The sequence below is a fragment of the Spinacia oleracea genome, chromosome 6 (genome assembly GCF_020520425.1).
Source record: "Spinacia oleracea cultivar Varoflay chromosome 6, BTI_SOV_V1, whole genome shotgun sequence".
NCBI classification, from domain to species: domain Eukaryota; kingdom Viridiplantae; phylum Streptophyta; class Magnoliopsida; order Caryophyllales; family Amaranthaceae; genus Spinacia; species Spinacia oleracea.
Window position 1 is genome coordinate 68304404 of NC_079492.1, and position 22011 is coordinate 68326414.

The 22011-nt window shown below is 36.7% G+C and overlaps 1 protein-coding gene across 1 annotated transcript; it reads left to right on the forward strand.

The window, feature by feature from the left end:
* The first annotated feature begins 9005 nt into the window (after nucleotides 1-9005).
* LOC110801978 (uncharacterized) lies at nucleotides 9006-20640 on the forward strand. The gene is made up of 16 exons (XM_056832312.1): nucleotides 9006-9013; nucleotides 9509-9641; nucleotides 13337-13563; nucleotides 14001-14084; nucleotides 16834-17140; nucleotides 17235-17465; nucleotides 17572-17871; nucleotides 17996-18418; nucleotides 18521-18796; nucleotides 18896-19108; nucleotides 19195-19541; nucleotides 19628-19831; nucleotides 19924-20031; nucleotides 20109-20190; nucleotides 20275-20376; nucleotides 20482-20640. The coding sequence occupies exons 1-16, from the start codon at nucleotides 9006-9008 to the stop codon at nucleotides 20578-20580; spliced, it is 3144 nt and encodes a 1047-aa protein (XP_056688290.1). The 3' UTR covers nucleotides 20581-20640.
* Nucleotides 20641-22011: the final 1371 nt, after the last annotated feature.

The following is a 22011-nucleotide window of genomic DNA, read 5'->3' on the forward strand; positions in this document are numbered from 1 at the left end:
AGCATTTACTAAGTTAAACATCAAAGAATCTAATGACATTCTTCACCTATATTATATGTCAAAGAATTTAGCTGGATTTAGTATCGACTGAAACTAGATAAGCTAAATTTACATGAACATAATTCAATTGGGAATTATTCTGCAAAAGAATTTATCATGTATGATATAATATGAGGATCGCCAAAAACGTATCGTATGGCTTTAGGCATGACGAACATATACCAATCTCTATTGATCTAAGTGAAGATCAACTAGATTGAGATTAAGAATACTTATGGTACTTGAAAAAGTACATAGGAATAGTTCTTGATTCAAGGAACTAAAGATATGCCAAATATTGATGCTACACGCATAAACACTTGTAAAGGATCAAGCAAGATCCCTTTGGTGTTAACCATTGGCAAGGACGAGCTATAGAGCATCGTGTTTTGAAATGGCAACATGGATTAGAGACCATGAGTTGTTGCGTGGGAAATTAAAATATTAATTTCTATGTTCTAAGATACAGCTGGAAAGTCTTCCACATATCTGTGAACTGCTTGGATAAGTAAATCCAAACAAAGCATCACTAGCAACCTATACAGTTGAAGTAAAAGTACTTATTGCCTAAGAAGCAATTAAACAGGGTTGTTTATGTTAAAGAGTTCTTCATTGAACTTGGGTAGATCACATGTCTGCTGACTTGATGGTTCTTCATTGAAAAATGCGTAGAACCACTCTTGTAGCTAGAAAGAATAGATCACAAACTAAACACACTCAAAAGATCTTATCATCCTATCTCGAAAAGACATTCGATGAAAAGGATATTAAGATTGGCAAACCATGATAACTAAACCTATGCAACAAGTGAGAAGCAACACTCACATTGTAGCACTGGAAATCAGGCATAGCTTTGAATTCCATGAACTGTTTTAAAGATGGGTTTGAGGCCCATGGTTGTAAAACATTGGGGTTGAACATTTATCATATATGAAATGCATTTTCATATTCCATTTAATTTGTGGTTTATTAAATGATGAGTCCCTTCAATTTGACAAAATATTCAAGATAGACTGTCAGGACCAGTCCTGTGACTAAGAAATGTCTATCAAGTGAACTTGAATGTCAAAAGTTGAAAATGGTCCCTGGTCGGAGTTTTCTATAAAGATTGACGCATAGAAAACGTTAGACGACTAGAATGCAAGATGACTAGTAGTTCTGTTTCTTGAACTATGTGGACATGGCAATGTCGTAATCATTTTCATAGATACTTACTTTGGGAAGACTAGTATCGGACAGACCTATGAAACTTTACTGTAAGAGATGAAAATCTGTCATAAGTAAATTTCATTAAAATTATTAGACACTAAATCCTCAATACCTGAGTGATTTGAGATTGCTTGTTTGAGAACTGCTTACTTTGACGTTGACCAACCGTCGCACCGTAAAAGGAGGCTATAAAGGCAACGCTCAGGTAATCACCTATCAAACGAAGTCTAATCTCAAGATCGCAAGATTGGGATTGTCCTCCCATAAATCGGGATGAGATGCTGAAAGTTGTACAAGGCCACTCGGAGAGCTAGAAACTGTAAAATGCATGGTCGTGCTCAGATGAATCATAGGCTATGATTATCTGTTTATTTGATCAGTTGAACTCTGAAACCGAGAAACACCTCTGGACGTAATAAGGATGACAACTCTTACCTTATGTTCAAGAGCAAGCATCAAGCGACAAAGGAATTAGGAAATGCACACTTGTCCCTAAGGACAAGTGGGAGACTGAAGGAAATAATGCCCTTGGTCCAAGTATGCATTTAATGATAAGTCTAATAAATGCGGTTCAGTATTAACTGACAAGTTAATAATTCAGTGAGATCAAGTGAGCTGAATGCCTAGCTAGAGGCCGCTTCAGTTCAAGTGGAATTAATGATATTAATCCACAGCTTACTCTTGACTGAACCCGTAGGGTCACACAAATAGTACGTAAACGGATCAAGTATTTAATGGCATTAAATACTCCATCTATGGATATTCGGAATCGACGGATCTTGGTTTCAGTGGGAGCTGAGATCGTCAAAGGCAAGAAATGAATACTCCGGAAACGATGATATTGCCGGAAACGGAAATATGGATCGTATCGGAAATATAAATATTATCCAAGTCGTAGATGTTGCCGGAAACGGAAACATGGTACGTATCGGAAAATATTATTGGAAATGGAAATATTGCCGGAATCGGAAATATTGCCGGAAAAGGAAATATTGTCAGAATCGGAAATATTATCGAAATCGGAAAATAATTCCGGAAACAGAAATATTAAATATTTGTTCGAAACGGAAATTAATTCCGGAATCGGAAATATTAAATATTGTTCGTATCGGAAATGAATTCCGGAATCGGGAATTTAATCGGAAGCGTATCGTACGAATTAGCATCGGACGAGGCTCGCTAGACGAAGGCCCAACACGAAGCCAGGCCGTCGCCCAGCAAGCCACACGCAACAAACCACACGCCAAGCCTCGACCAGGCCCAGCGCAAGGCCAGGCCCAGCCAAGGCCTTGGGCGCGCGCGCGGATCACAGGCAGCGAGCTGGGCCGAGGCGCTGTGCGCTCAGCGTGGGTCGCGAGGCCTGCACGTGGGTGTACGGTGCTCGTGCGATGCTCGTGTGCGTGCTATACGAATCCTAAAGCTATCGAGATTCGACATATGATTAAATTCTAATCCTAATAGATAAAGTTTATTTGATAGAGTCCTAGCAGGATTCTAATTAAACTAAATTAGTATTCTAATAGGATTATAAGTCCTTTTCCATAACTCTATAAATAGGGGGCTAGGGTCAAAATTTATATACAACATTGAAGTATTCAAAGGTAAGATTTTGAAGCAAAAATCAGCCAAACACTTGCAACCTATTTAGCCGAAATTCTTAGAACCTTAAGGGCGATTCTAGTTGGTCAAGCTTAAGGCGGATCCGGACGTGTTGTGGACTATCTACGGAGGGACGACACTTGGAGTCCTAAAGACTTGTTCTTGTTTGGTTCGGGCGCAGCTAGGGAGGGCACGCTACAAAGTGTATGCACCTAAATTATGCTAAATGATTATGTGTAAATAATATGTTTCCTGGCATTAAGGTTTTTCCGCATGATTTATGTTTTGTCATATGTATCATAACCTAACACGGTATTCCAATCCTTACAAGAGGCAAAAAGGAAAAAAAAAAAAAAAAGATAACTTTTAAGTAAGATTTTATGAGATCATATCAGTTATAAAGAAATCAAACAATTAGATTTTTTTTTCAACTTTTACTATGATTTTATGACAACTCGTTACTTTTATGAGGACTATTAGAATATGTTTTGTCCCTATATATTATAAGTGGAATATATTGAAATGAAAAATTGGCTGTATGTAAATATATTTTTATGATTTCATAAGGGCTAAAAATAAAATATAAAGATACCATAAAATTGGTTCTCAAAGTTGATTTTTTTGTGACGTATGCTTAACTCTTTATAATATGTTGAAAATCTTTTTTACGATATACAAAAATCAATATGTTGTAAATAAATTGTTTGTAACTTAGAAAATTAATACGTTGTCAAAGTACTCCGTAATTGATTGATCCCATAGCTTCATAGTCAAAGTACTCCTAATTAAAAAATTGCATGTGTTTCCCTCCAAAAACTAAAATTATCCCATAAATTCATCGTTGAAGTAAAAAAAACACCGTTTTGTTGTTTGTTAGGATTTGAACACGGGTGCGCGTAAATGATTAGAAGCTCAAATAGCATATATAGGAATGACCATTATGGCAAAGGGGTATCAGCACATCAACATTTGCAACTAAAATTGATTAAATCTATTTAGATTGTGTATGGTTTTATTTCATTTTGTGATATTCTAAGAATTAAAATGATACTGTAAAATAGTAGCTAATCCATTAAAATAATATCCAAAGTTTTAAAAATATTCAATAAAGTTACCAAAACTTTTTTTAATTGTGACACATAATTTTAGAGGATCCTTTTGTCATGAAAATATCAAAATATTGGATGTTCTTTTAACTTTTAAAATATGATTTTTTGGCAACTTGTTGTCTTTATAGGGACTATCAAGTAATTAATTGTCCCCGTTATCAAAAGTGAGTTGGTTTTTAGAAACATCAAATTGATTTTATTTTTAAAATACAATTTTTTTTTATAATTACACAAAGGTTCAGAGTAGAACTTAACGATACCAGGAAATTGTGCACCCTGATTTTAGATGAATATATAATTCAAATTCTAAGAACATATCGTTCATATGCAAAGACCATATAGTAAATGAACATATAGTTTAAATCCAAGTAACAAATAATAAAATGTTCTTTGGATTTATTAAATTTTTTTATCAAAATATTAAATTGATTGCCATTGGGTATTCAATGAATGTCACTGGGGTGCAAGTGAGCATAGTGCACCCGAGTATATAATCCAAATTGCGGTTTCAACTTTTAAATCTATTTGCAAACCAAATTTTTTTTAAACTTTGAATATGAGTTTAGGGGATCAATTAAATTTTAAGGAAACCAATAGCTAAATAAAATCATACCCAACCTACATAGATTAAATGAACTTTTGTTGCAAAAGATGATCTGATGATCGATATCTCCCCTTCTCATAATTAATGGTCCCTGCAACATTGCTTAAGTTTCCAAATTATTTGCGTGCATCCGTGTTCGATTCTTAATAAGATCTAAAGCATTTTCTCAACCTTTAAATATGAGTTTATAAGAGCATTTCAGTTTTAAGGAAATAAAGAAAAATTAGATAAATTTTTTTACTCTAACTATGATTTTATGACAATTCGTTATTATTATAGGAACTATTAGATTATTTATTATCCTCATTACCAAAGAAATCATATATTGGAAATATAAACTAGTTATATATTATAATAAATATATTTTTATGATTACACAAGTGTTGATAATAAGATTAGTTTCACAAAAAGTGCTAATATAGGAGATCCCAGAAAATAGTTATCGATCTCGAAGATAATTTTTCACGATGTTATGTTTAACACTTTATAATAATGTGGAAATATTTTTTTAACATCTCCAAAAATATATACTACGTAATTCGAAAATTAATATGTTGTGCATAAATTATATAGACTGTCTTTGGCGTGTAATTGTCCAAAAAATATGTGTAACTCCTAATATTCCCATGGGTGTGTTAATAATCTAAGTTGTTTGCATCTTTTGTAGCACAAAGTTATGATCCTCCACCAAGATAGAAAAAATATTTTTCTTGAGCTTCTAATCTATTCGAGAAAAAAAATTTATTAGCTTAATTTGACGATGATTATGTAGAATCATTTCACCTTTAGCAAAATCATGCTTACATAAAATAAAGCTCAATTAAAAAAATATTACAAAAAATTCTTTGCAAAGTACTTCGTATGATATGTTGATATACGCTTGTCATAATGGTCACGACACTGCTTGAATTTCTATCCGAATTGTGTGTACCTGTGTTTGAATCCCGACAAGAGCTAAAAATCAATTTTGAACTTTTAACTAAGATTTTATGAAATCATTTTCTTTATCACGAAATCAAGACATTGGATATGTTTTTTTTTTCAACTTTAACTGAGATTTTATGGAAATTCTTTACTTTTATGGGAACTAACAAAATATTTGTTGTTCCCATTATCAAAGGGATATATTAGAAATTGTAAAATGGTTTCATTTTATTATATATTGATAATTTATGATAAACACAAGGACTAATAATAGAATGTAACAATACCAAAAAATAGTTAAGGATATGATCTAGAAGGTTATTTTTTCATGATGTACGTTTAACTTTAACCCTTCATAACATGTAGAAACATTTTTTACGATCCTCCAAAATTAATACTTCTGTTTTAAATAAATTGTTTAGATCCGAACTTAAAAATAAATTTGTTGAGCATAGATTATGTAGATCGCACTTGGTGTGTACTTTTCTAATGAGATGTGTGGGACGATGGCGAATAACTCCAAGGTGGCGAATAACTCTCACTTACTCCTTCACTCAACTCCATTCTTACGCCGTCCACTATCAATAAAAAAGGAGAAACTTCGAGCAAGAAATATTTTCATAAATTTGGGAGGAGACAGAAATTCTACGGGAGTAGGAGAGAGAAAGGGCAGATGGTAGACGTTAGATTTTAGGGACGATGTGGAACCATTATCCCAATAACTGGCTTAGAGGAGTACGACGTATTTAAATTTTGAAGATTAGAGTTTGAAGGGATTACAATTATTTTAATGGTTTTGGCGAGAGTGTATAGAATTTCTCTATTGGAGATTTGGAGGACTCACATAAGCCACTGACATTTTTATTATTATACACTTCCTCCGATTTTTAATACTCGCAACGTTTGTCACTTTTTACGTATGTCAATGCACAACTTTGATCATTAACATCTCTAATTCTCTTTAAGCAAAAATTACAAAAGTTTGATATTTTGGAAGGACACGTTGAGACGAATCTAACAAGATCTTATATGTTTATATTTTATCTTACTTATAGATAACCAATAATAATCAAAGTACAATATGTGAATAGTGTAAAAGGTCCAAACGTTGTGAGTATTACAAGTTGGAGGAAGCAAGAAAATATAAGATAGGATATGATTTTTAATGGGGCTTACTATTTACCGCCCCACTGTTTTACCTATATACACTCCTTTATTTACCCCCTCATTCAATATTTACCATCCTCATTTATCCTCTTACCTTCCCACATCCGTCCACCACCGACCGCCAGCACCACCATCGCCACCACGTCGTCGGCGAAAAATGCGTAATAATGTTTACATGGCCGAGTTTACCGTGTAACGTCGATTTTTTTTCCCGAAATTCTTTTTAGAAACATATGCATTTTTAGCTTGTACCATGGTACATGCTTATGAATTTTAAGCTTGTACCATGGTATATACTTATGAGGTTTTAGCTTCGACCATCGTATAAAATTATGCAATTTAAGCTCGTACCATGGGTAGATTTATGAATTTTAAGCTCTGTCCATGTTACGAGCTTACACTGCATAAATCTATATCATGGTGGAAGCTAAAAACTCATAAGTCTATTCCATGGTACAAACTTAAATTTCATAAGCCTATACCATGGTACAAGCTTTGAAATTCCTAAGCCTATACCATGGTACAAGCTTTAAAATTCCTAAGCCTATACCATGGTACAAGCTAAAAATGCATAAGTTTCTAAAAAAAAATTCCGGACAAAAAAAAAAAACTCTTTTGAATTTGACGTTCCACCGGTAGACTCGACCATGTAAACATTACTATTTTGTCGTCTGCGGCGGCGGTGGCGGTGGTGGTCCGATTTGGGGTGGAAAGGTAAGAGGGTAAATGATGATTAAATAAATATGGGTAAAATAGTAGGGCGATTTTGAGTAATATGGGGCGGCTTTTAGCGCTCCACTTTTTTTATCTGCACCTCTCCCCTAGGAAGTCTTGGCACCAAGTGGCTTGTGTCCATATGGACACAAGTGGCTTGTAATTAGAACCCATTAATTTGGTATTCATACTAAATTAGTACTCCGTATGATATTGATATACCAATACATTGCTAAGAAGTATCAATACAAATTATTTGTGTTTTTTAATACTGACATACTTCCTCCGTTCCACAATAGATGCATCGTTTCTCATTTGCGCACTATTCATCAATAAACTTTGATAATCATTTCTTCACCGTTATGTAAGAAAAAACATAGTCAAGTGAGATCTTGTTAAATTCGTATTAATGCAAGGATTCCAAATATCAACTTTTTTATAATTTTTCAAAAGGTCTTGCGCGCATAAGGTGTACAATAAATTTATTGTACACCAAGATAACTTTTACCAATTTTTTTGTAACTTTAACTTAGTTTTGATTAACTTTTATAGTAGTAAAAAAAAGTTGATAGATAAACATTCAATGATTAATTTTATTACATTATTAGTGATTTTGAAAAAATAAGTTTTATTAAAATGAAAAAATTTATCACTAAAAAATAGATAACTTTTACATATATAAGCTTAACTTTTACACATTTTGAGTTAACTTTTACTCCGGTGTACAATATTTATTGTACAACCCTTGTAAATAAGAATTTGTGATAATTTTTACTTATACGCATTTAGAGATATTAATGTTCAAAGAAGTTTGTTGACATGCGTGCAAATAGAAATGATTCATCCTTTGCGGAACGGAGGAAGTATATTATATTGATACTAAAAATAGTTATATTTGAATCACTTACGTCCATATGGACACATGTTTAACATTCCTCACCATTCCCGTGCCCCGTTTGTAATTCACTAGTGGAAAAAACCCCTGTTGTAGCCCCCTTGTTGAGGGGGGCATACATAAGCGCGCCTCAATAGCTACTTAGTCAACGCGGGTCAAATATTTTACTATTCTGTTGAGGCGGGCTTTTTTGGTGTTCGCTTCTACAGAAGCTGTTGAAGGGGGCTTTCCTTGCCCGCCTCAATAGATAGAAGCTGTTGAAGGGGGCTTTTAATTGCCCGCCTCAATAGGGTCTCTCTGTTGAAGGGGGCTTTTAATTGCCCGCCTCAATAGGCTACATTAAATTTTAAAAAAATAAAACCACCGCCAAACAGATCGATAAGCTTCTCTTCTCTTCACATCTCGTCGTCGTACTTCACATCTAGCTCTTCCAACGCATACCTATCCTCACCGCGCGACTCCACCACCACCATAACCACCACCACCACCTTCCTCACAGCGCGGCTCCACCACCACCATCTGAAGGAGAGTTTCCCCACCGTCGTCTTTCCTACCTTCGCGCGACTCCATCTGTTTCACACAATCGATTTGTGAAGCTAGGTTAGTTTTTATTTGCAATTATTTGGGTAATAATCCTCTTTTTTCTCGTGCATTTTCCACTTCATTTCATTTTTGTTTGATTTCCCTTGTTCATCGACCTAATTGCCCCTGTTTGTTGTTTGAATTCCTGTTTGAATTCCTGTTTATGGATGGGTAAGGGGGAGAGCCTTCCCTCTTCATATCCTTTATTATGAATTAAGATATCTAAGGACATGATACAGTACTAAAAAAAGCTAGGGAAAAATTGCTCAAAAATCCAATTTATTAAACAGAAGGTAACAACTTCCCAGGTGATGCTAGAGCATTTATAGCAAGTCTTAAACAGACTTCAATTATCCTTAAACTTCCTCACGTAGCTTCAAATAAAGAAAAAGGATAGTTTTTGTTTTTTGAATTCTAGTTAGGTTGATTTTTGTTGTCCTTCGTGCACTTTATAGGCTTGAGTTGACTGAGTATTATTTGAGGCACAGATTACATGGCACATTGGCCATTATCTTTGCTCATTGGCTCATCTGTTTTTTGTTTGAATTCCTGCTTGAATTTCATTTTTGTTTGAATTTCTCGTGCTAGGTTAGTTTTCTGTTTTGGATTACATGGCTTTTGGTGAAATGCCATTTGATTTAATGTCTGGCTTTTGGCATTGGACAGACTACTAAAGAGACTTAAGTACCCAGGAGCGACTGAATTTGGGGTGGATTTGTCTCAGGCCAACATCTCAATTCAACTTGATGTTGGGAAGGGAGGAAATAGTGGCTCAAATGCTATAGCACCCGTTGTAGAGGTAGGTTATGAGGTTCTCTGATACTTTCTTTTGTTTATGAGGTAGCACCTTTCTTTTGTTTATCACTATTCTCTGATACTTAGAGCTGACTGACTGTCTGCCAGATTGCCTTGATATTATGCTAAAATGACATCTACGAGGTTACTTGTATATGACTTGGTGGTAATAAACCTGGCCTTCACTGGATTATTTACTTCAAGATTTCTTATTGGACCTGTATTGTACTTGAAAAAAGGTAGTCAGAGTTTGAGGATATCGCTAGATTGATCTGATTTTAGCTGAATGAATATGAAGTAAACCGAATTAACCCGAACAGAACCCAATCCAAGTGAATACGTTGCCTTTTTTCTTCTACCCTGTTAGTGTTTCAAAGTGTAGTCTCCCAATTCCGCTAACCTAATGTGCAAATGGGTTTATTTACACTGAATGCGGGTTTCGTAACTAATTTAAAACCTAAACATGAGCATCGCTGGGATCTATTGATTGAGTACTGGAGGATGGTTTTTACTGATATTTTATCTTTGGATAAGATTGCATCATTAGAGAACAAAGATCTTATGCCAAGCTAGTTTATACTTAAATCGATTTTAGTTTATTCCTGTGAAATCTTATGTGAAGCTAATAAATGTTAATGTTGACACATATTCCTGTTTTGTTTGGTTTTAAAATTGAGATGAGGTCTTACCATTTTTCTGATGTATAGTTCTTGTGTCAAAATTAAGAATTTGTGGCTTGATTTATCTAATTCTGTGTAAAACCTTGTGTTATTAGAAATGAGTCGTCGTTGGATGTACGGTGACCATACTACGGTGGAATACTTGAGTGGGGTTGAGGAGTTCCTTAGATGTGCTTTAGCACACCAACGGAATACGAAAGCCGCAAAGATCTATTGTCCTTGCCGTGATTGTAACAATGTAAGGCGGTTAGGTGATATTGATGAAATTGAGGATCATTTATTTCGTCGTGGGTTTAAGCAAGATTACCATGTCTGGTTTTGGCATGGTGAGAAAATACTTGATCGTCCAAGTTCTAGTGTGAATGAATTTGATGTTCTGGCAGAGAGTGATGAGAGTGATGAGAGTGATTCTGATATTTCTGAGAATAATGAGATGGATGATGATGAGCAAGAAGATAATGAAATAAATGAAATGATGGATGCGGTGAAAGATCACTTAAATGGACGACCTCACATACTCGAGCAGGTATTAAAGGCTGCTGAGACGCCTTTGTACCCTGGGTGTACAAAATTCAAATTGTTAGAATGTGTGGCATCACTTTCCAACTTGAAAGCGGAGAGTGGTTGGACCGAAGAAAGTTTCACGAAATTATTGAAACGACTAGGTCTTTGGTTTCCCGATGGCAATGACATTCCCACCTCTGCCTATTATGCCAACAAATTGACGAATCCCTTAGGCTTAGAGGCCGTCAAGATAGATGCTTGCCCAAATGATTGTATTCTTTACAGAAAAGAGTATGAAAATTTGGATAAGTGTCCAACGTGTTCTATGTCGCGTTACAAGCGTAAAGGGGCCAATTCAGCTAAGAGGGGACCGCCCGCCAAGGTATTGTGGTATCTTCCGATCATACCTAGGTTTGAGCGCTTGTTCTCCGTAAAGAAGAATGCTAAGTATCTGAGGTGGCATGCGGAAGGGAGGAAGAAAGATGAATTCCTTAGACATCCGGCTGATTCTCCTCAATGGAGAACTATTGATAAGAAGTATCCTGAATTTGGCAAGGAGGTTAGAAATCTGAGACTTGCTCTATGTACAGATGGGATGAATCCATACGGCTCTCTGAGTAGTCAGCATAGCACTTGGCCGGTTCTTCTTGCAATTTACAATCTTCCTCCATGGTTGTGTATGAAACGCAAGTATATCATGTTGTCACTCCTCATCTCAGGGCCTAAGCAGCCAGGACATGATATAGATGTGTATCTCGCTCCACTCATAGATGATTTGAAATTGTTGTGGAATGAAGGTGTTCCAATGTTCGATGCTCACACCAACTCAAACTTTACATTGCGGGCAATGGTTTTCTGTACCATAAATGATTTTCCGGCCTATGGAAACTTGTCTGGGTACAAAACCAAAGGAGAACAAGCATGCCCTATATGTGAAGAGGACATGAAGCCCACACGGTTGGATCATTTCAAGAAAAATATCTACCCAGATTTCAGGAAGCACCTTAGTCGATATCATCCTTATCGTAAGAAGAAGAAGGAATTCAATGGGTTCACCGAGGAAGGAGTAGCTCGTACACCTTTGACAGGATCACAAGTTTATGGTATCAAAAATGTTGAAACCAAATACGGTAAGTGCTTCAAGTCCAAGTCTAAAAAGGGTGTTTTATGGAAGAAAGTGTCTCCATTATGGGATCTTCCCTACTGGAAAGATTTGTCGGTTAGGCATTGTCTCGATGTAATGCACATTGAGAAAAATGTGTGCGATGCTATCATCGGGACTTTGCTAAACATACCAGGAAAGACCAAGGACAATGAGAATGTGCGGAAAGATATGAAAAAGAAGAATATTCGACCAGATTTGTGGCCTGTTAAAAAAAAGGATGGTACAAAGACCTTTCTGCCTCCAGCGTGTTACACAATGTCGAGAAAGGAGAAGAAGAAGTTTTGTGAGTGCTTACATGGCATTAAGGTTCCCTCGGGATATTCGTCGAATGTTAAGCGCCTAGTGTCTCTCTCGGGCCTTAGGTTGATTGGTATGAAGTCTCATGATTGTCATGCACTGATTAATGTATTTTTGCCAATTGCACTTCGTGGGATATTGCCGAAACACGTGAGACATGTTATAACAAAACTTTGTTTGTTTTTCAATTCCATATGTGCTAAGGTGATTGATCCGGAGACTTTGGATGCTTTGCACAATGATGTTGTTGAAACTCTATGTCGATTTGAAATGTATTTTCCGCCTTCTTTCTTTGATATAATGGTGCATTTGATTGTCCATTTAGTTCGCGAAGTCAAGTTATGTGGTCCGGTGTTCTTAAGATGGATGTATCCTTTTGAGAGATTTTTTAAGACTTTAAAGGACAAAGCAAGGAATCCGGCTAATCCAGAGGGTAGTATCATTCGGGGAGTCCTTAAAGAAGAGATTTCTGGATATCTAGCTGAGTTTTTGTCAAGCCTTGAACCAATAGGACTTCCAAAATCTCGACATGTTGGTAGGCTCGCAGGGGAGGGAGTAATTGGTAAAAATGTGATATCTCCTCCATCGGAGAGGAAGAAGAAGGCACATCTTTGTGTGTTGCAGCATCTTACAGAGGTTCATCCTTATTTAGAAAAGCATCTGCTTGAATTGCAACATTGTAATCCTAAGTTGAAGGAAAGAGCGTTGATGCGGGAACATAATCGCACATTTATTGAATGGTTTAAGAAGGAAGTTGGAAAGAAACAAGACCATGATGTTTCTGATACGATCAAGTGGTTATCTCGAGGTCCTCGACTATGTGTTCGATCTTTTGAAGGATATGATATCAATGGGTTCACATTCTACACTAGAAGGCAAGATGAAAAGAGTGTAGTGCAAAATAGTGGAGTAAAGGTTGTTGCATCATCTAGGGTCTATGCAAGCGCTAAGGATAAAAGGCCGGTTGATTCAACACAATCATATTATGGTGTTATCGAAGAAATATGGGAGCTTGATTATACCTATTTTGTGATCCCTGTTTTTCGGTGTCAGTGGGCTAACAACCAAAATGGTGTGAAGCGAGATGAAATTTTCCCGGGTTTAACCTTGGTGAACTTTGATCGACTAAGTGACAGTGACGAGCCATTCATTCTAGCATCACTAGCTAAGCAAGTTTTTTATGTGGTTGACAATATTGATCCTAGATGGCGTGTTGTTGCCCAAGGAAAAAGACATATTTTGGGTATTGATGATGTTGTAGATGAAGATGAGTATGACGAGTATGATGACACACCTCCGTTACCAATGGTTGTTCAACCATTGCCAGAAGAGGAGGATGCAAATAATACTAATCATATGCGTACAGATCATACGGAAGGAATATGGGTTACGAATCGTAATTGAAACATACATGTGTAAGTTCGGGCTTCACTTCTGATGCATTGTTGAAGTTTTTGACTTTGTTCTTTCTATTCATATCTGAAAGCCTGTGCGCCTTGGAATTTTTGTTATCTTGACTACTTAAATTTGAATAGTGAAGGATACTTGTGGATATTAATTCATATTTTTTTTCTAAAAATTCAACCCCAATCAATTGCCACTTGTATTGTGAAGAGGAATTGCAGTGATAGTCTCCTACTTTATCCCTCCTATTTAAGTTACTGAGAGTCTGATACTTCTAATAACTTGACTAACTTTATCTGGTTTTTTCGCACAGGTGTAAACTTGGTGAATGTCGTATCCTCTTATGTGAGCCAGGTTCCAAGCACAGGTTGCAGAAATTGCAGTTGAATTTTCCTAGGTTAGTTTTCAGTACATTTTGTCTAATAATATCAATTACCTGTTCTTGTTTGCATGGCTTTGTGATTGGTAACTTAGTTTCTGATGTTTGCTTTCTGGTGGTTGATGATGGATAAGTACATAAAAACCGTTTTGAAGATGACTTTGTTTACAATTTGATACTTTGCTTACAGTATGGTGTAATTTACATGTTATGATTTTTTTTTGGGTTGTTTTTTTAGGTGAGGTTTGATTTGGGATTGTTTTGCATGTTAGGTGTAATACCATAAGGCCATTATTTTAGGTATAGCTTTGTAAATGGCCAATTGTAGCATTTTGCCCTTAATATAAAAAAACAAGACATAAACAGAGATTCTTTGGCCAATTGCACTAATCAACTCAGTGAAGTACTGTTTTAGCTTCTCAGTGCACTGATCAGTTCTGTTCTGTGCACTGATCTGCACTGCCCAGATCAGAACTGTGCAGATCAGTGGACAAAACTGATCAGAACTGTGCAGTTATGTGCACTGATCTGCACAGCTCATATCAGAACTGTGCAGATCAGTACACAGAACTGGTCAGTTCTGATCAGTTCTGTGCACTGATCTGCACAGCTCAGATCAGAACTATGCAGATCAGTGCACAGAACTGGTCAGTTCTGATCAGTTCTGTGCACTGATCTGCACAGCTCAGATCAGAACTGTGCAGATCAGTGCACAGAACTGGTCAGTTCTGATCAGTTCTGTGCACTGATCTGCACAGCTCAGATCAGAACTGTGCAGATCAGTGCACAGAACTGGTCAGTTCTGATCAGTTCTGTGCATTGATCTGCACAGTTCTGATCTGAGCTGTGCAGATCAGTGCGTAGAACTGGTGAGTTATGATTTTTTTTTGGGTTGTTTTTTTAGGTGAGGTTTGATTTGGGATTGTTTTGCATGTTAGGTGTAATACCATAAGGCCATTATTTTAGGTATAGCTTTGTAAATGGCCAATTGTAGCATTTTGCCCTTAATATAAAAAAACAAGACATAAATAGAGATTCTTTGGCCAATTGCACTAATCAACTCAGTGAAGTACTGTTTTAGCTTCTCAGTGCACTGATCAGTTCTGTTCTGTGCACTGATCTGCACTGCCCAGATCAGAACTGTGCAGATCAGTGGACAAAACTGATCAGAACTGTGCAGTTATGTGCACTGATCTGCACAGCTCAGATCAGAACTGTGCAGATCAGTGCACAGAATTGGTCAGTTCTGATCAGTTCTGTGCACTGATCTGCACAGCTCAGATCAGAACTGTGCAGATCAGTGCACAGAACTCGTCAGTTCTGATCAGTTATGTGCACTGATCTGCACAGCTCAGATCAGAACTGTGCAGATCAGTGCACAGAACTGGTCAGTTCTGATCAGTTCTGTGCACTGATCTGCACAGCTCAGATCAGAACTGTGCAGATCAGTGCACAGAACTGGTCAATTCTGATCAGTTCTGTGCATTGATCTGCACAGTTCTGATCTGAGCTGTGCAGATCAGTGCGTAGAACTGGTGAGTTATGATTTTTTTTTGGGTTGTTTTTTTAGGTGAGGTTTGATTTGGGATTGTTTTGCATGTTAGGTGTAATACCATAAGGCCATTATTTTAGGTATAGCTTTGTAAATGGCCAATTGTAGCATTTTGCCCTTAATATAAAAAAACAAGACATAAACAGAGATTCTTTGGCCAATTGCACTAATCAACTCAGTGAAGTACTGTTTTAGCTTCTCAGTGCACTGATCAGTTCTGTTCTGTGCACTGATCTGCACTGCCCAGATCAGAACTGTGCAGATCAGTGGACAAAACTGATCAGAACTGTGCAGTTATGTGCACTGATCTGCACAGCTCAGATCAGAACTGTGCAGATCAGTGCACAGAACTGGTCAGTTCTGATCAGTTCTGTGCACTGATCTGAGCTGTGCAGATCAGTGCGTAGAACTGGTGAGTTATGATTTTTTTTTGGGTTGTTTTTTTAGGTGAGGTTTGATTTGGGATTGTTTTGCATGTTAGGTGTAATACCATAAGGCCATTATTTTAGGTATAGCTTTGTAAATGGCCAATTGTAGCATTTTGCCCTTAATATAAAAAAACAAGACATAAACAGAGATTCTTTGGCCAATTGCACTAATCAACTCAGTGAAGTACTGTTTTAGCTTCTCAGTGCACTGATCAGTTCTGTTCTGTGCACTGATCTGCACTGCCCAGATCAGAACTGTGCAGATCAGTGGACAAAACTGATCAGAACTGTGCAGATCAGTGCACAGAACTGGTCAGTTCTGATCAGTTCTGTGCACTGATCTGCACAGCTCAGATCAGAACTGTGCAGATCAGTGCACAGAACTGGTTAGTTCTGATCAGTTCTGTGCATTGATCTGCACAGTTCTGATCTGAGCTGTGCAGATCAGTGCGTAGAACTGGTGAGTTATGATTTTTTTTTGGGTTGTTTTTTTAGGTGAGGTTTGATTTGGGATTGTTTTGCATGTTAGGTGTAATACCATAAGGCCATTATTTTAGGTATAGCTTTGTAAATGGCCAATTGTAGCATTTTGCCCTTAATATAAAAAAACAAGACATAATGTATACACAACCTACCCGTTTGTAGGCAGACTTTCATAGTCTTCATTTGAAACATGTATCAATTTTATTATAACTGAAAACTGAGTATTGCTCTCTTTTCTAAGTATTGCTCTCTTTTCTAAGTATTGCTCCCTTTACTAAGTATTGCTCTCTTTTCTTTGTTGCAGGACCGTAGCTACCATGGATGATCATCGTGATAATGAAATACAGGGAATTGATGGAGCTAGTCATTCTACGGGGGAATCACAAGGTACCAACACTAGTAAAAAGACCAAATTCCGTGGTCCGTCAAAAGGAGTTCAAGCCAAAAAGCCTATGCATCTTCAGTATAATCAATATGGGATCCCCGATGGAGAATGGTCAGGAGAATACGGGAAGCAAGTTGGGTCTTGTGCTGCTAGAATTAACATTAATGTGAAAGAATATTCAACGTTAGATGAACACACAAAGAAGGGGTTTTGGGAGGAGACCAAGGTAAACATTGAATAAAAACTTGATTTGTATTCTCCTAGATTATCTATTTGTGTAGCATACGTTTCTAACAATCTCTTATCCATAAAATTAACAGCTTCTGTTCCACATTATTGATGATCCGGCTAAAAGGAGAGAAAAATATTTTCATATGTGTGTGGCGAAACGCTTTGGAGCTTTCAAGTCCAGGTTAACGCGGCGTTGGATAACTAAGAAAGAAAAAATGCCGAAACATCAGACAAATGACATGCCTTGGGACATCTACCATCAAATCACAGAGGATGATTGGAAAACATTTGTGATGGAACGAAACAAGCCGGAGATGTTGGTAATAATGAATTTACTTTGCTAGATATTTTTTTATATAATTATATGATTAGTTTGTTGTTGCCATCTTTAAATGTTCGACATGTTCTTTATGTGTTTTTTGACAGGTTCGTAGAGAAAAAGCAAGTAAAAGTGCATTACAAAACAAGCACCCACATCGCACATGCCAAAAGGGTTATGTTAGAAAGAGACCAGAGTGGATAAATGATGGGCGACTACCGCCAGAGGCAGCTTTAACCCTCTCAAGTGGCTCCTCCTCAGTGACCTCATCACTCACCACAGCGCCAGATAGATTTAAGAAGTTTAGATCAGTAGAGTGGATCTTGGCTCATCAAGTTAAAAACAAAGAGGGAAAGTGGGAAGTTGACCCGAATGATAAAGAAGCCGTAAATATTGCTAAGATGGCTGTAAGTGCATATGAAATTTTACGTTCTATATCCTTTTCTTTCCTAATTCCTAGTTCTATTGCTAAGATTGCTTCTCCTTTCCATCATGTATACCATCTAATTTTTACTTTCCTAATTCTTATAGTTGGAGTACATAGAAGAAGAGGGAAAAGGAAATATTTCATTCACCCAGGGAGAAGATGCCCTCACCAAGGCTATGGGAAAAAAGGATCACCGTGGGCGTGTCAAGGCAACAGGTGGAGTTAATGTCGGTTACAAAGTTGCTTTCGGTCCAATAGACCGAAGTAGTAGATGTGGCCATATTGAACCATCACCGGAGGCTATCGAATCAATCAGAGCTTCGGTGAGAAGGGAGTTTGAAGATCAATTAGAGAGAAAGGTGGCGGAGGCCCTCCAAAACCAACTAGCCACATTGAAAGCAATCGGTCAACTACACACCCTCTCTACCCCCGCACTTGATTCTGCTCTTGTAAGTGATGAGTTTGATGTTAACCGTGCACTCGTAACCTGTTGTCCGAGTTCATCGCAGCAACCACGCGAGCTGAAGGTATATATTCTCTATAGTGCATACACTCAAAACACCCCTAGCTAGGTTTTTAATATTGTACTTTGTAGTGATTTCTGAAATTTTGTAAATTTATTTGTGAAGGCCATAACTCCATGTCGTCTTGCCCTTGAGGATAAAGTTTTGGGTAACAAAGTGATAGTGGCAGATGGTATGGCGTACCCATTGGATGGTTCGTTGCACCAACACTTTAGATCGATGAAGCCTAGTCATTATAAGGTCCAAGTTGATTGTATTCACGACGGACATGATGATGACACTCTTCCGGTACCTACTGGAGATGGATTCAATAACTTAGGCAGGGCTCTTGCTAGTTTTGTGCAATGGCCAATTCACTTGGTGATTTTCGAAGAAGACGAGGTATAACTTTTTTATTATTAATTGTCATTCATTGCGTTATGCATCTGTTTAGAATTAGATTCAGAGCCTTGAACTCCTTTGGTTTCTACCTCTGTTTAGGAGTACTCTACTCCACGCCCAACAAAGAAGTCCAGGAGTCAGATTTTTGAAGAGGTGGTTGGTAGCTCCAAAGAGAAGAAAAACGAATTAATTGTCAAAGAGAAGACAACAGAATTAGTTGTCAAAGATAAGACAACAGAATTAATTGTCAAAGAGAAGGCAACACTTGATTTAGGGTCCAAAGAGAAGACAACACTGAAGTTAACGGCCAAGGTAAACCATATGCTTCCCACTCCCCTGTGCTTCAACACTGAAATCAAAACTGAACTTTTCATGCTAGCTTAACATTATTGTTACAGGAAAATTCATGCTCAAATAAGTTGGAGTCGAAATCGAAGTCGAAGAACTCTAAGAAATCCAAAGAGATGGTAGGTAGTTGTGATCGTAAAACTGAAGAATCAGCCGCCAAAAGTAAGAAGCAAAATTTGGCAGACGACACAATTCAAGGTCTTGGCCCATCATGCAATTATTTGAAGTTTATCATCAATACGGCGCCCGGTGATGTATATAAAAATACTTCAATCCCATTGCCCGCTTCGGTTTGGCATTATGACGAAGATCGACAAACTTATGTAAATGAGGTTGACGTTGAAGAGTTCCTTAGAGGGGCGTGCCTCAACATTTCAGTGATCCAAGTCTATATGATGTAAACTTTTCCATCGATATTTTTGTTTTTGGTTTTGTCAACTATAATAGTTTTTGAAATTTTTGCATTATACATTTACTTTGTAGGTGTTTATTCCACGAACACACCTTTGCATTTGACAACTCTCAGATTGGGTTTGTTTGTCCCGAGGCAATGTCAAGCTCTAGAATCAAGGCCAACCCTCAGGCTGCATCAATGTATTTGAAAGTAGTTTTCAATGCTGAAATTGAAAAGGAGAAGAAGGGTGATCCTAACATTACCAAGTGGTTTTTGATCCCATACCATCAAGAGTAAGTGTTAGAGATTGATCGATATTTGGTAAATAGCTATGTTATTGTTATTTTCATGCATAAGGTTGCAATAACATTTATATATAATGCAGAAATCATTGGATTTTGTACGTGTTAGACCTACGTAGAGGTTGTGCGTATATTTTCGACTCTGCGATAGGTTCCAACCGAGAAAATAGTGCATGGGGAATCTTGTGTTTGTAAGTTACTTTCAATTCTTTTTAAGTTATTTCTTTTCGTGCCGAATCAGATTCATGAAGTTTTACTCAACTTCCAGGGCATACCAAGTGTACAAGTTTAATGATGGGATTTGTCCGAATAGAGCGACTATGCAGGGGTTGAAAGGCTTCCATGTAAAGGTATATCATGCTTACTAATTAGCTTTACTTTTTTTTTTTTGGTAACTACTTGGATATATAATTTATGATTTATCTCCAAATCAGTGTGCTCAACAAGTCGGCGCCCGCGAGTGTGGCTATTACGTTATGAAGTTCATGCATGAAATAGTCACGTTACACCATAACACTGATGAGCGGTTAGACAATGTTCGTTCTTTTACCATATGTTAGTTGAACTACTAATACTAGTACTTTTACGTAGTAGAATTCTTAATTTACAAGTAGCATTACTTATCATGTTACTTATTTCAGGCTTACACTCCAAGAAATGCGCCTTATACCGATGAGGAAATAGATGTGGTTCGTGAGCAATGGGCTAAGTTTTTTACAACCGAGTATTTATTTACTTAGGTTGTTTAGACACAAAGATGGAAGCGTTTATATCTTCATGGATTTGGTAAAGTTCTTTAATTTTTCCATAAATACAAGTCTGCTGGATTTGCTAATTTATTGCTTTGAATACTAATCTGCTGGTCTTGCTGCTGCTGCATGTGAATTCTGATCTGGTGGTCTTTAGAATTTCACTTCCATCTGTGTGTTTCTCCTCTGTTTGCTTCTGTTGCTGCTCTGTATGTTATTGTTTCTACTCATTCGAATCTATTTATGCACATTTAAGGCTCATTAGGTCGTTATAGGTCATGTACGTTTAGAGCTAAAATGACATTTCCGCTCCCAACTTTGAACTAAAGAACCTAAGGACTCATTTGATTCTTATTACATGACTAATATACATAGTTTTAACTTTCTAAAACTCATTCGAATCTATTTATGCACATTTAAGGCTCATTAGGTCGTTATAGGTCATGTTTAGAGCTAAAATGACATTTCCGCTCCCAACTTTGAACTAAAGAACCTAAGGACTCATTTGATTCTTATTACATGTCTAATATACATAATTTTAACTTTCTAAAACTCATTCGAATCTATTTATGCACATTTAAGGCTCATTAGGTCGTTATAGGTCATGTTTAGAGCTAAAATGACATTTCCGCTCCCAACTTTGAACTAAAGAACCTAAGGACTCATTTGATTCTTATTACATGACTAATATACATATTTTTAACTTTCTAAAACTCATTCGAATCTATTTATGCACATTTAAGGCTCATTAGGTCGTTATAGGTCATGTTTAGAGCTAAAATGACATTTCCGCTCCCAACTTTGAACTAAAGAATCTAAGGACTCATTTGATTCTTATTACATGTCTAATATACATAATTTTAACTTTCTAAAACTCATTCGAATCTATTTATGCACATTTAAGGCTCATTAGGTCGTTATAGGTCATGTTTAGAGCTAAAATGACATTTCCGCTCCCAACTTTGAACTAAAGAACCTAAGGACTCATTTGATTCTTATTACATGATTAATATGCATAGTTTTAACTTTCTAAAACTCATTCGAATCTATTTATGCACATTTAAGGCTCATTAGGTCGTTATAGGTCATGTTTAGAGCTAAAATGACATTTCCGCTCCCAACTTTGAACTAAAGAACCTAAGGACACATTTCATTCTTATTACATGACTAATATGCATAGTTTTAACTTTCTAAAACTCATTCGAATCTATTTATGCACATTTAAGGCTCATTAGGTCGTTATAGGTCATGTTTAGAGCTAAAATGACATTTCCGCTCCCAACTTTGAACTAAAGAACCTAAGGACTCATTTGATTCTTATTACATGTCTAATATACATAGTTTTAATTTTCTAAAACTCATTCGAATCTATTTATGCACATTTAAGGCTCATTAGGTCGTTATAGGTCATGTTTAGAGCTA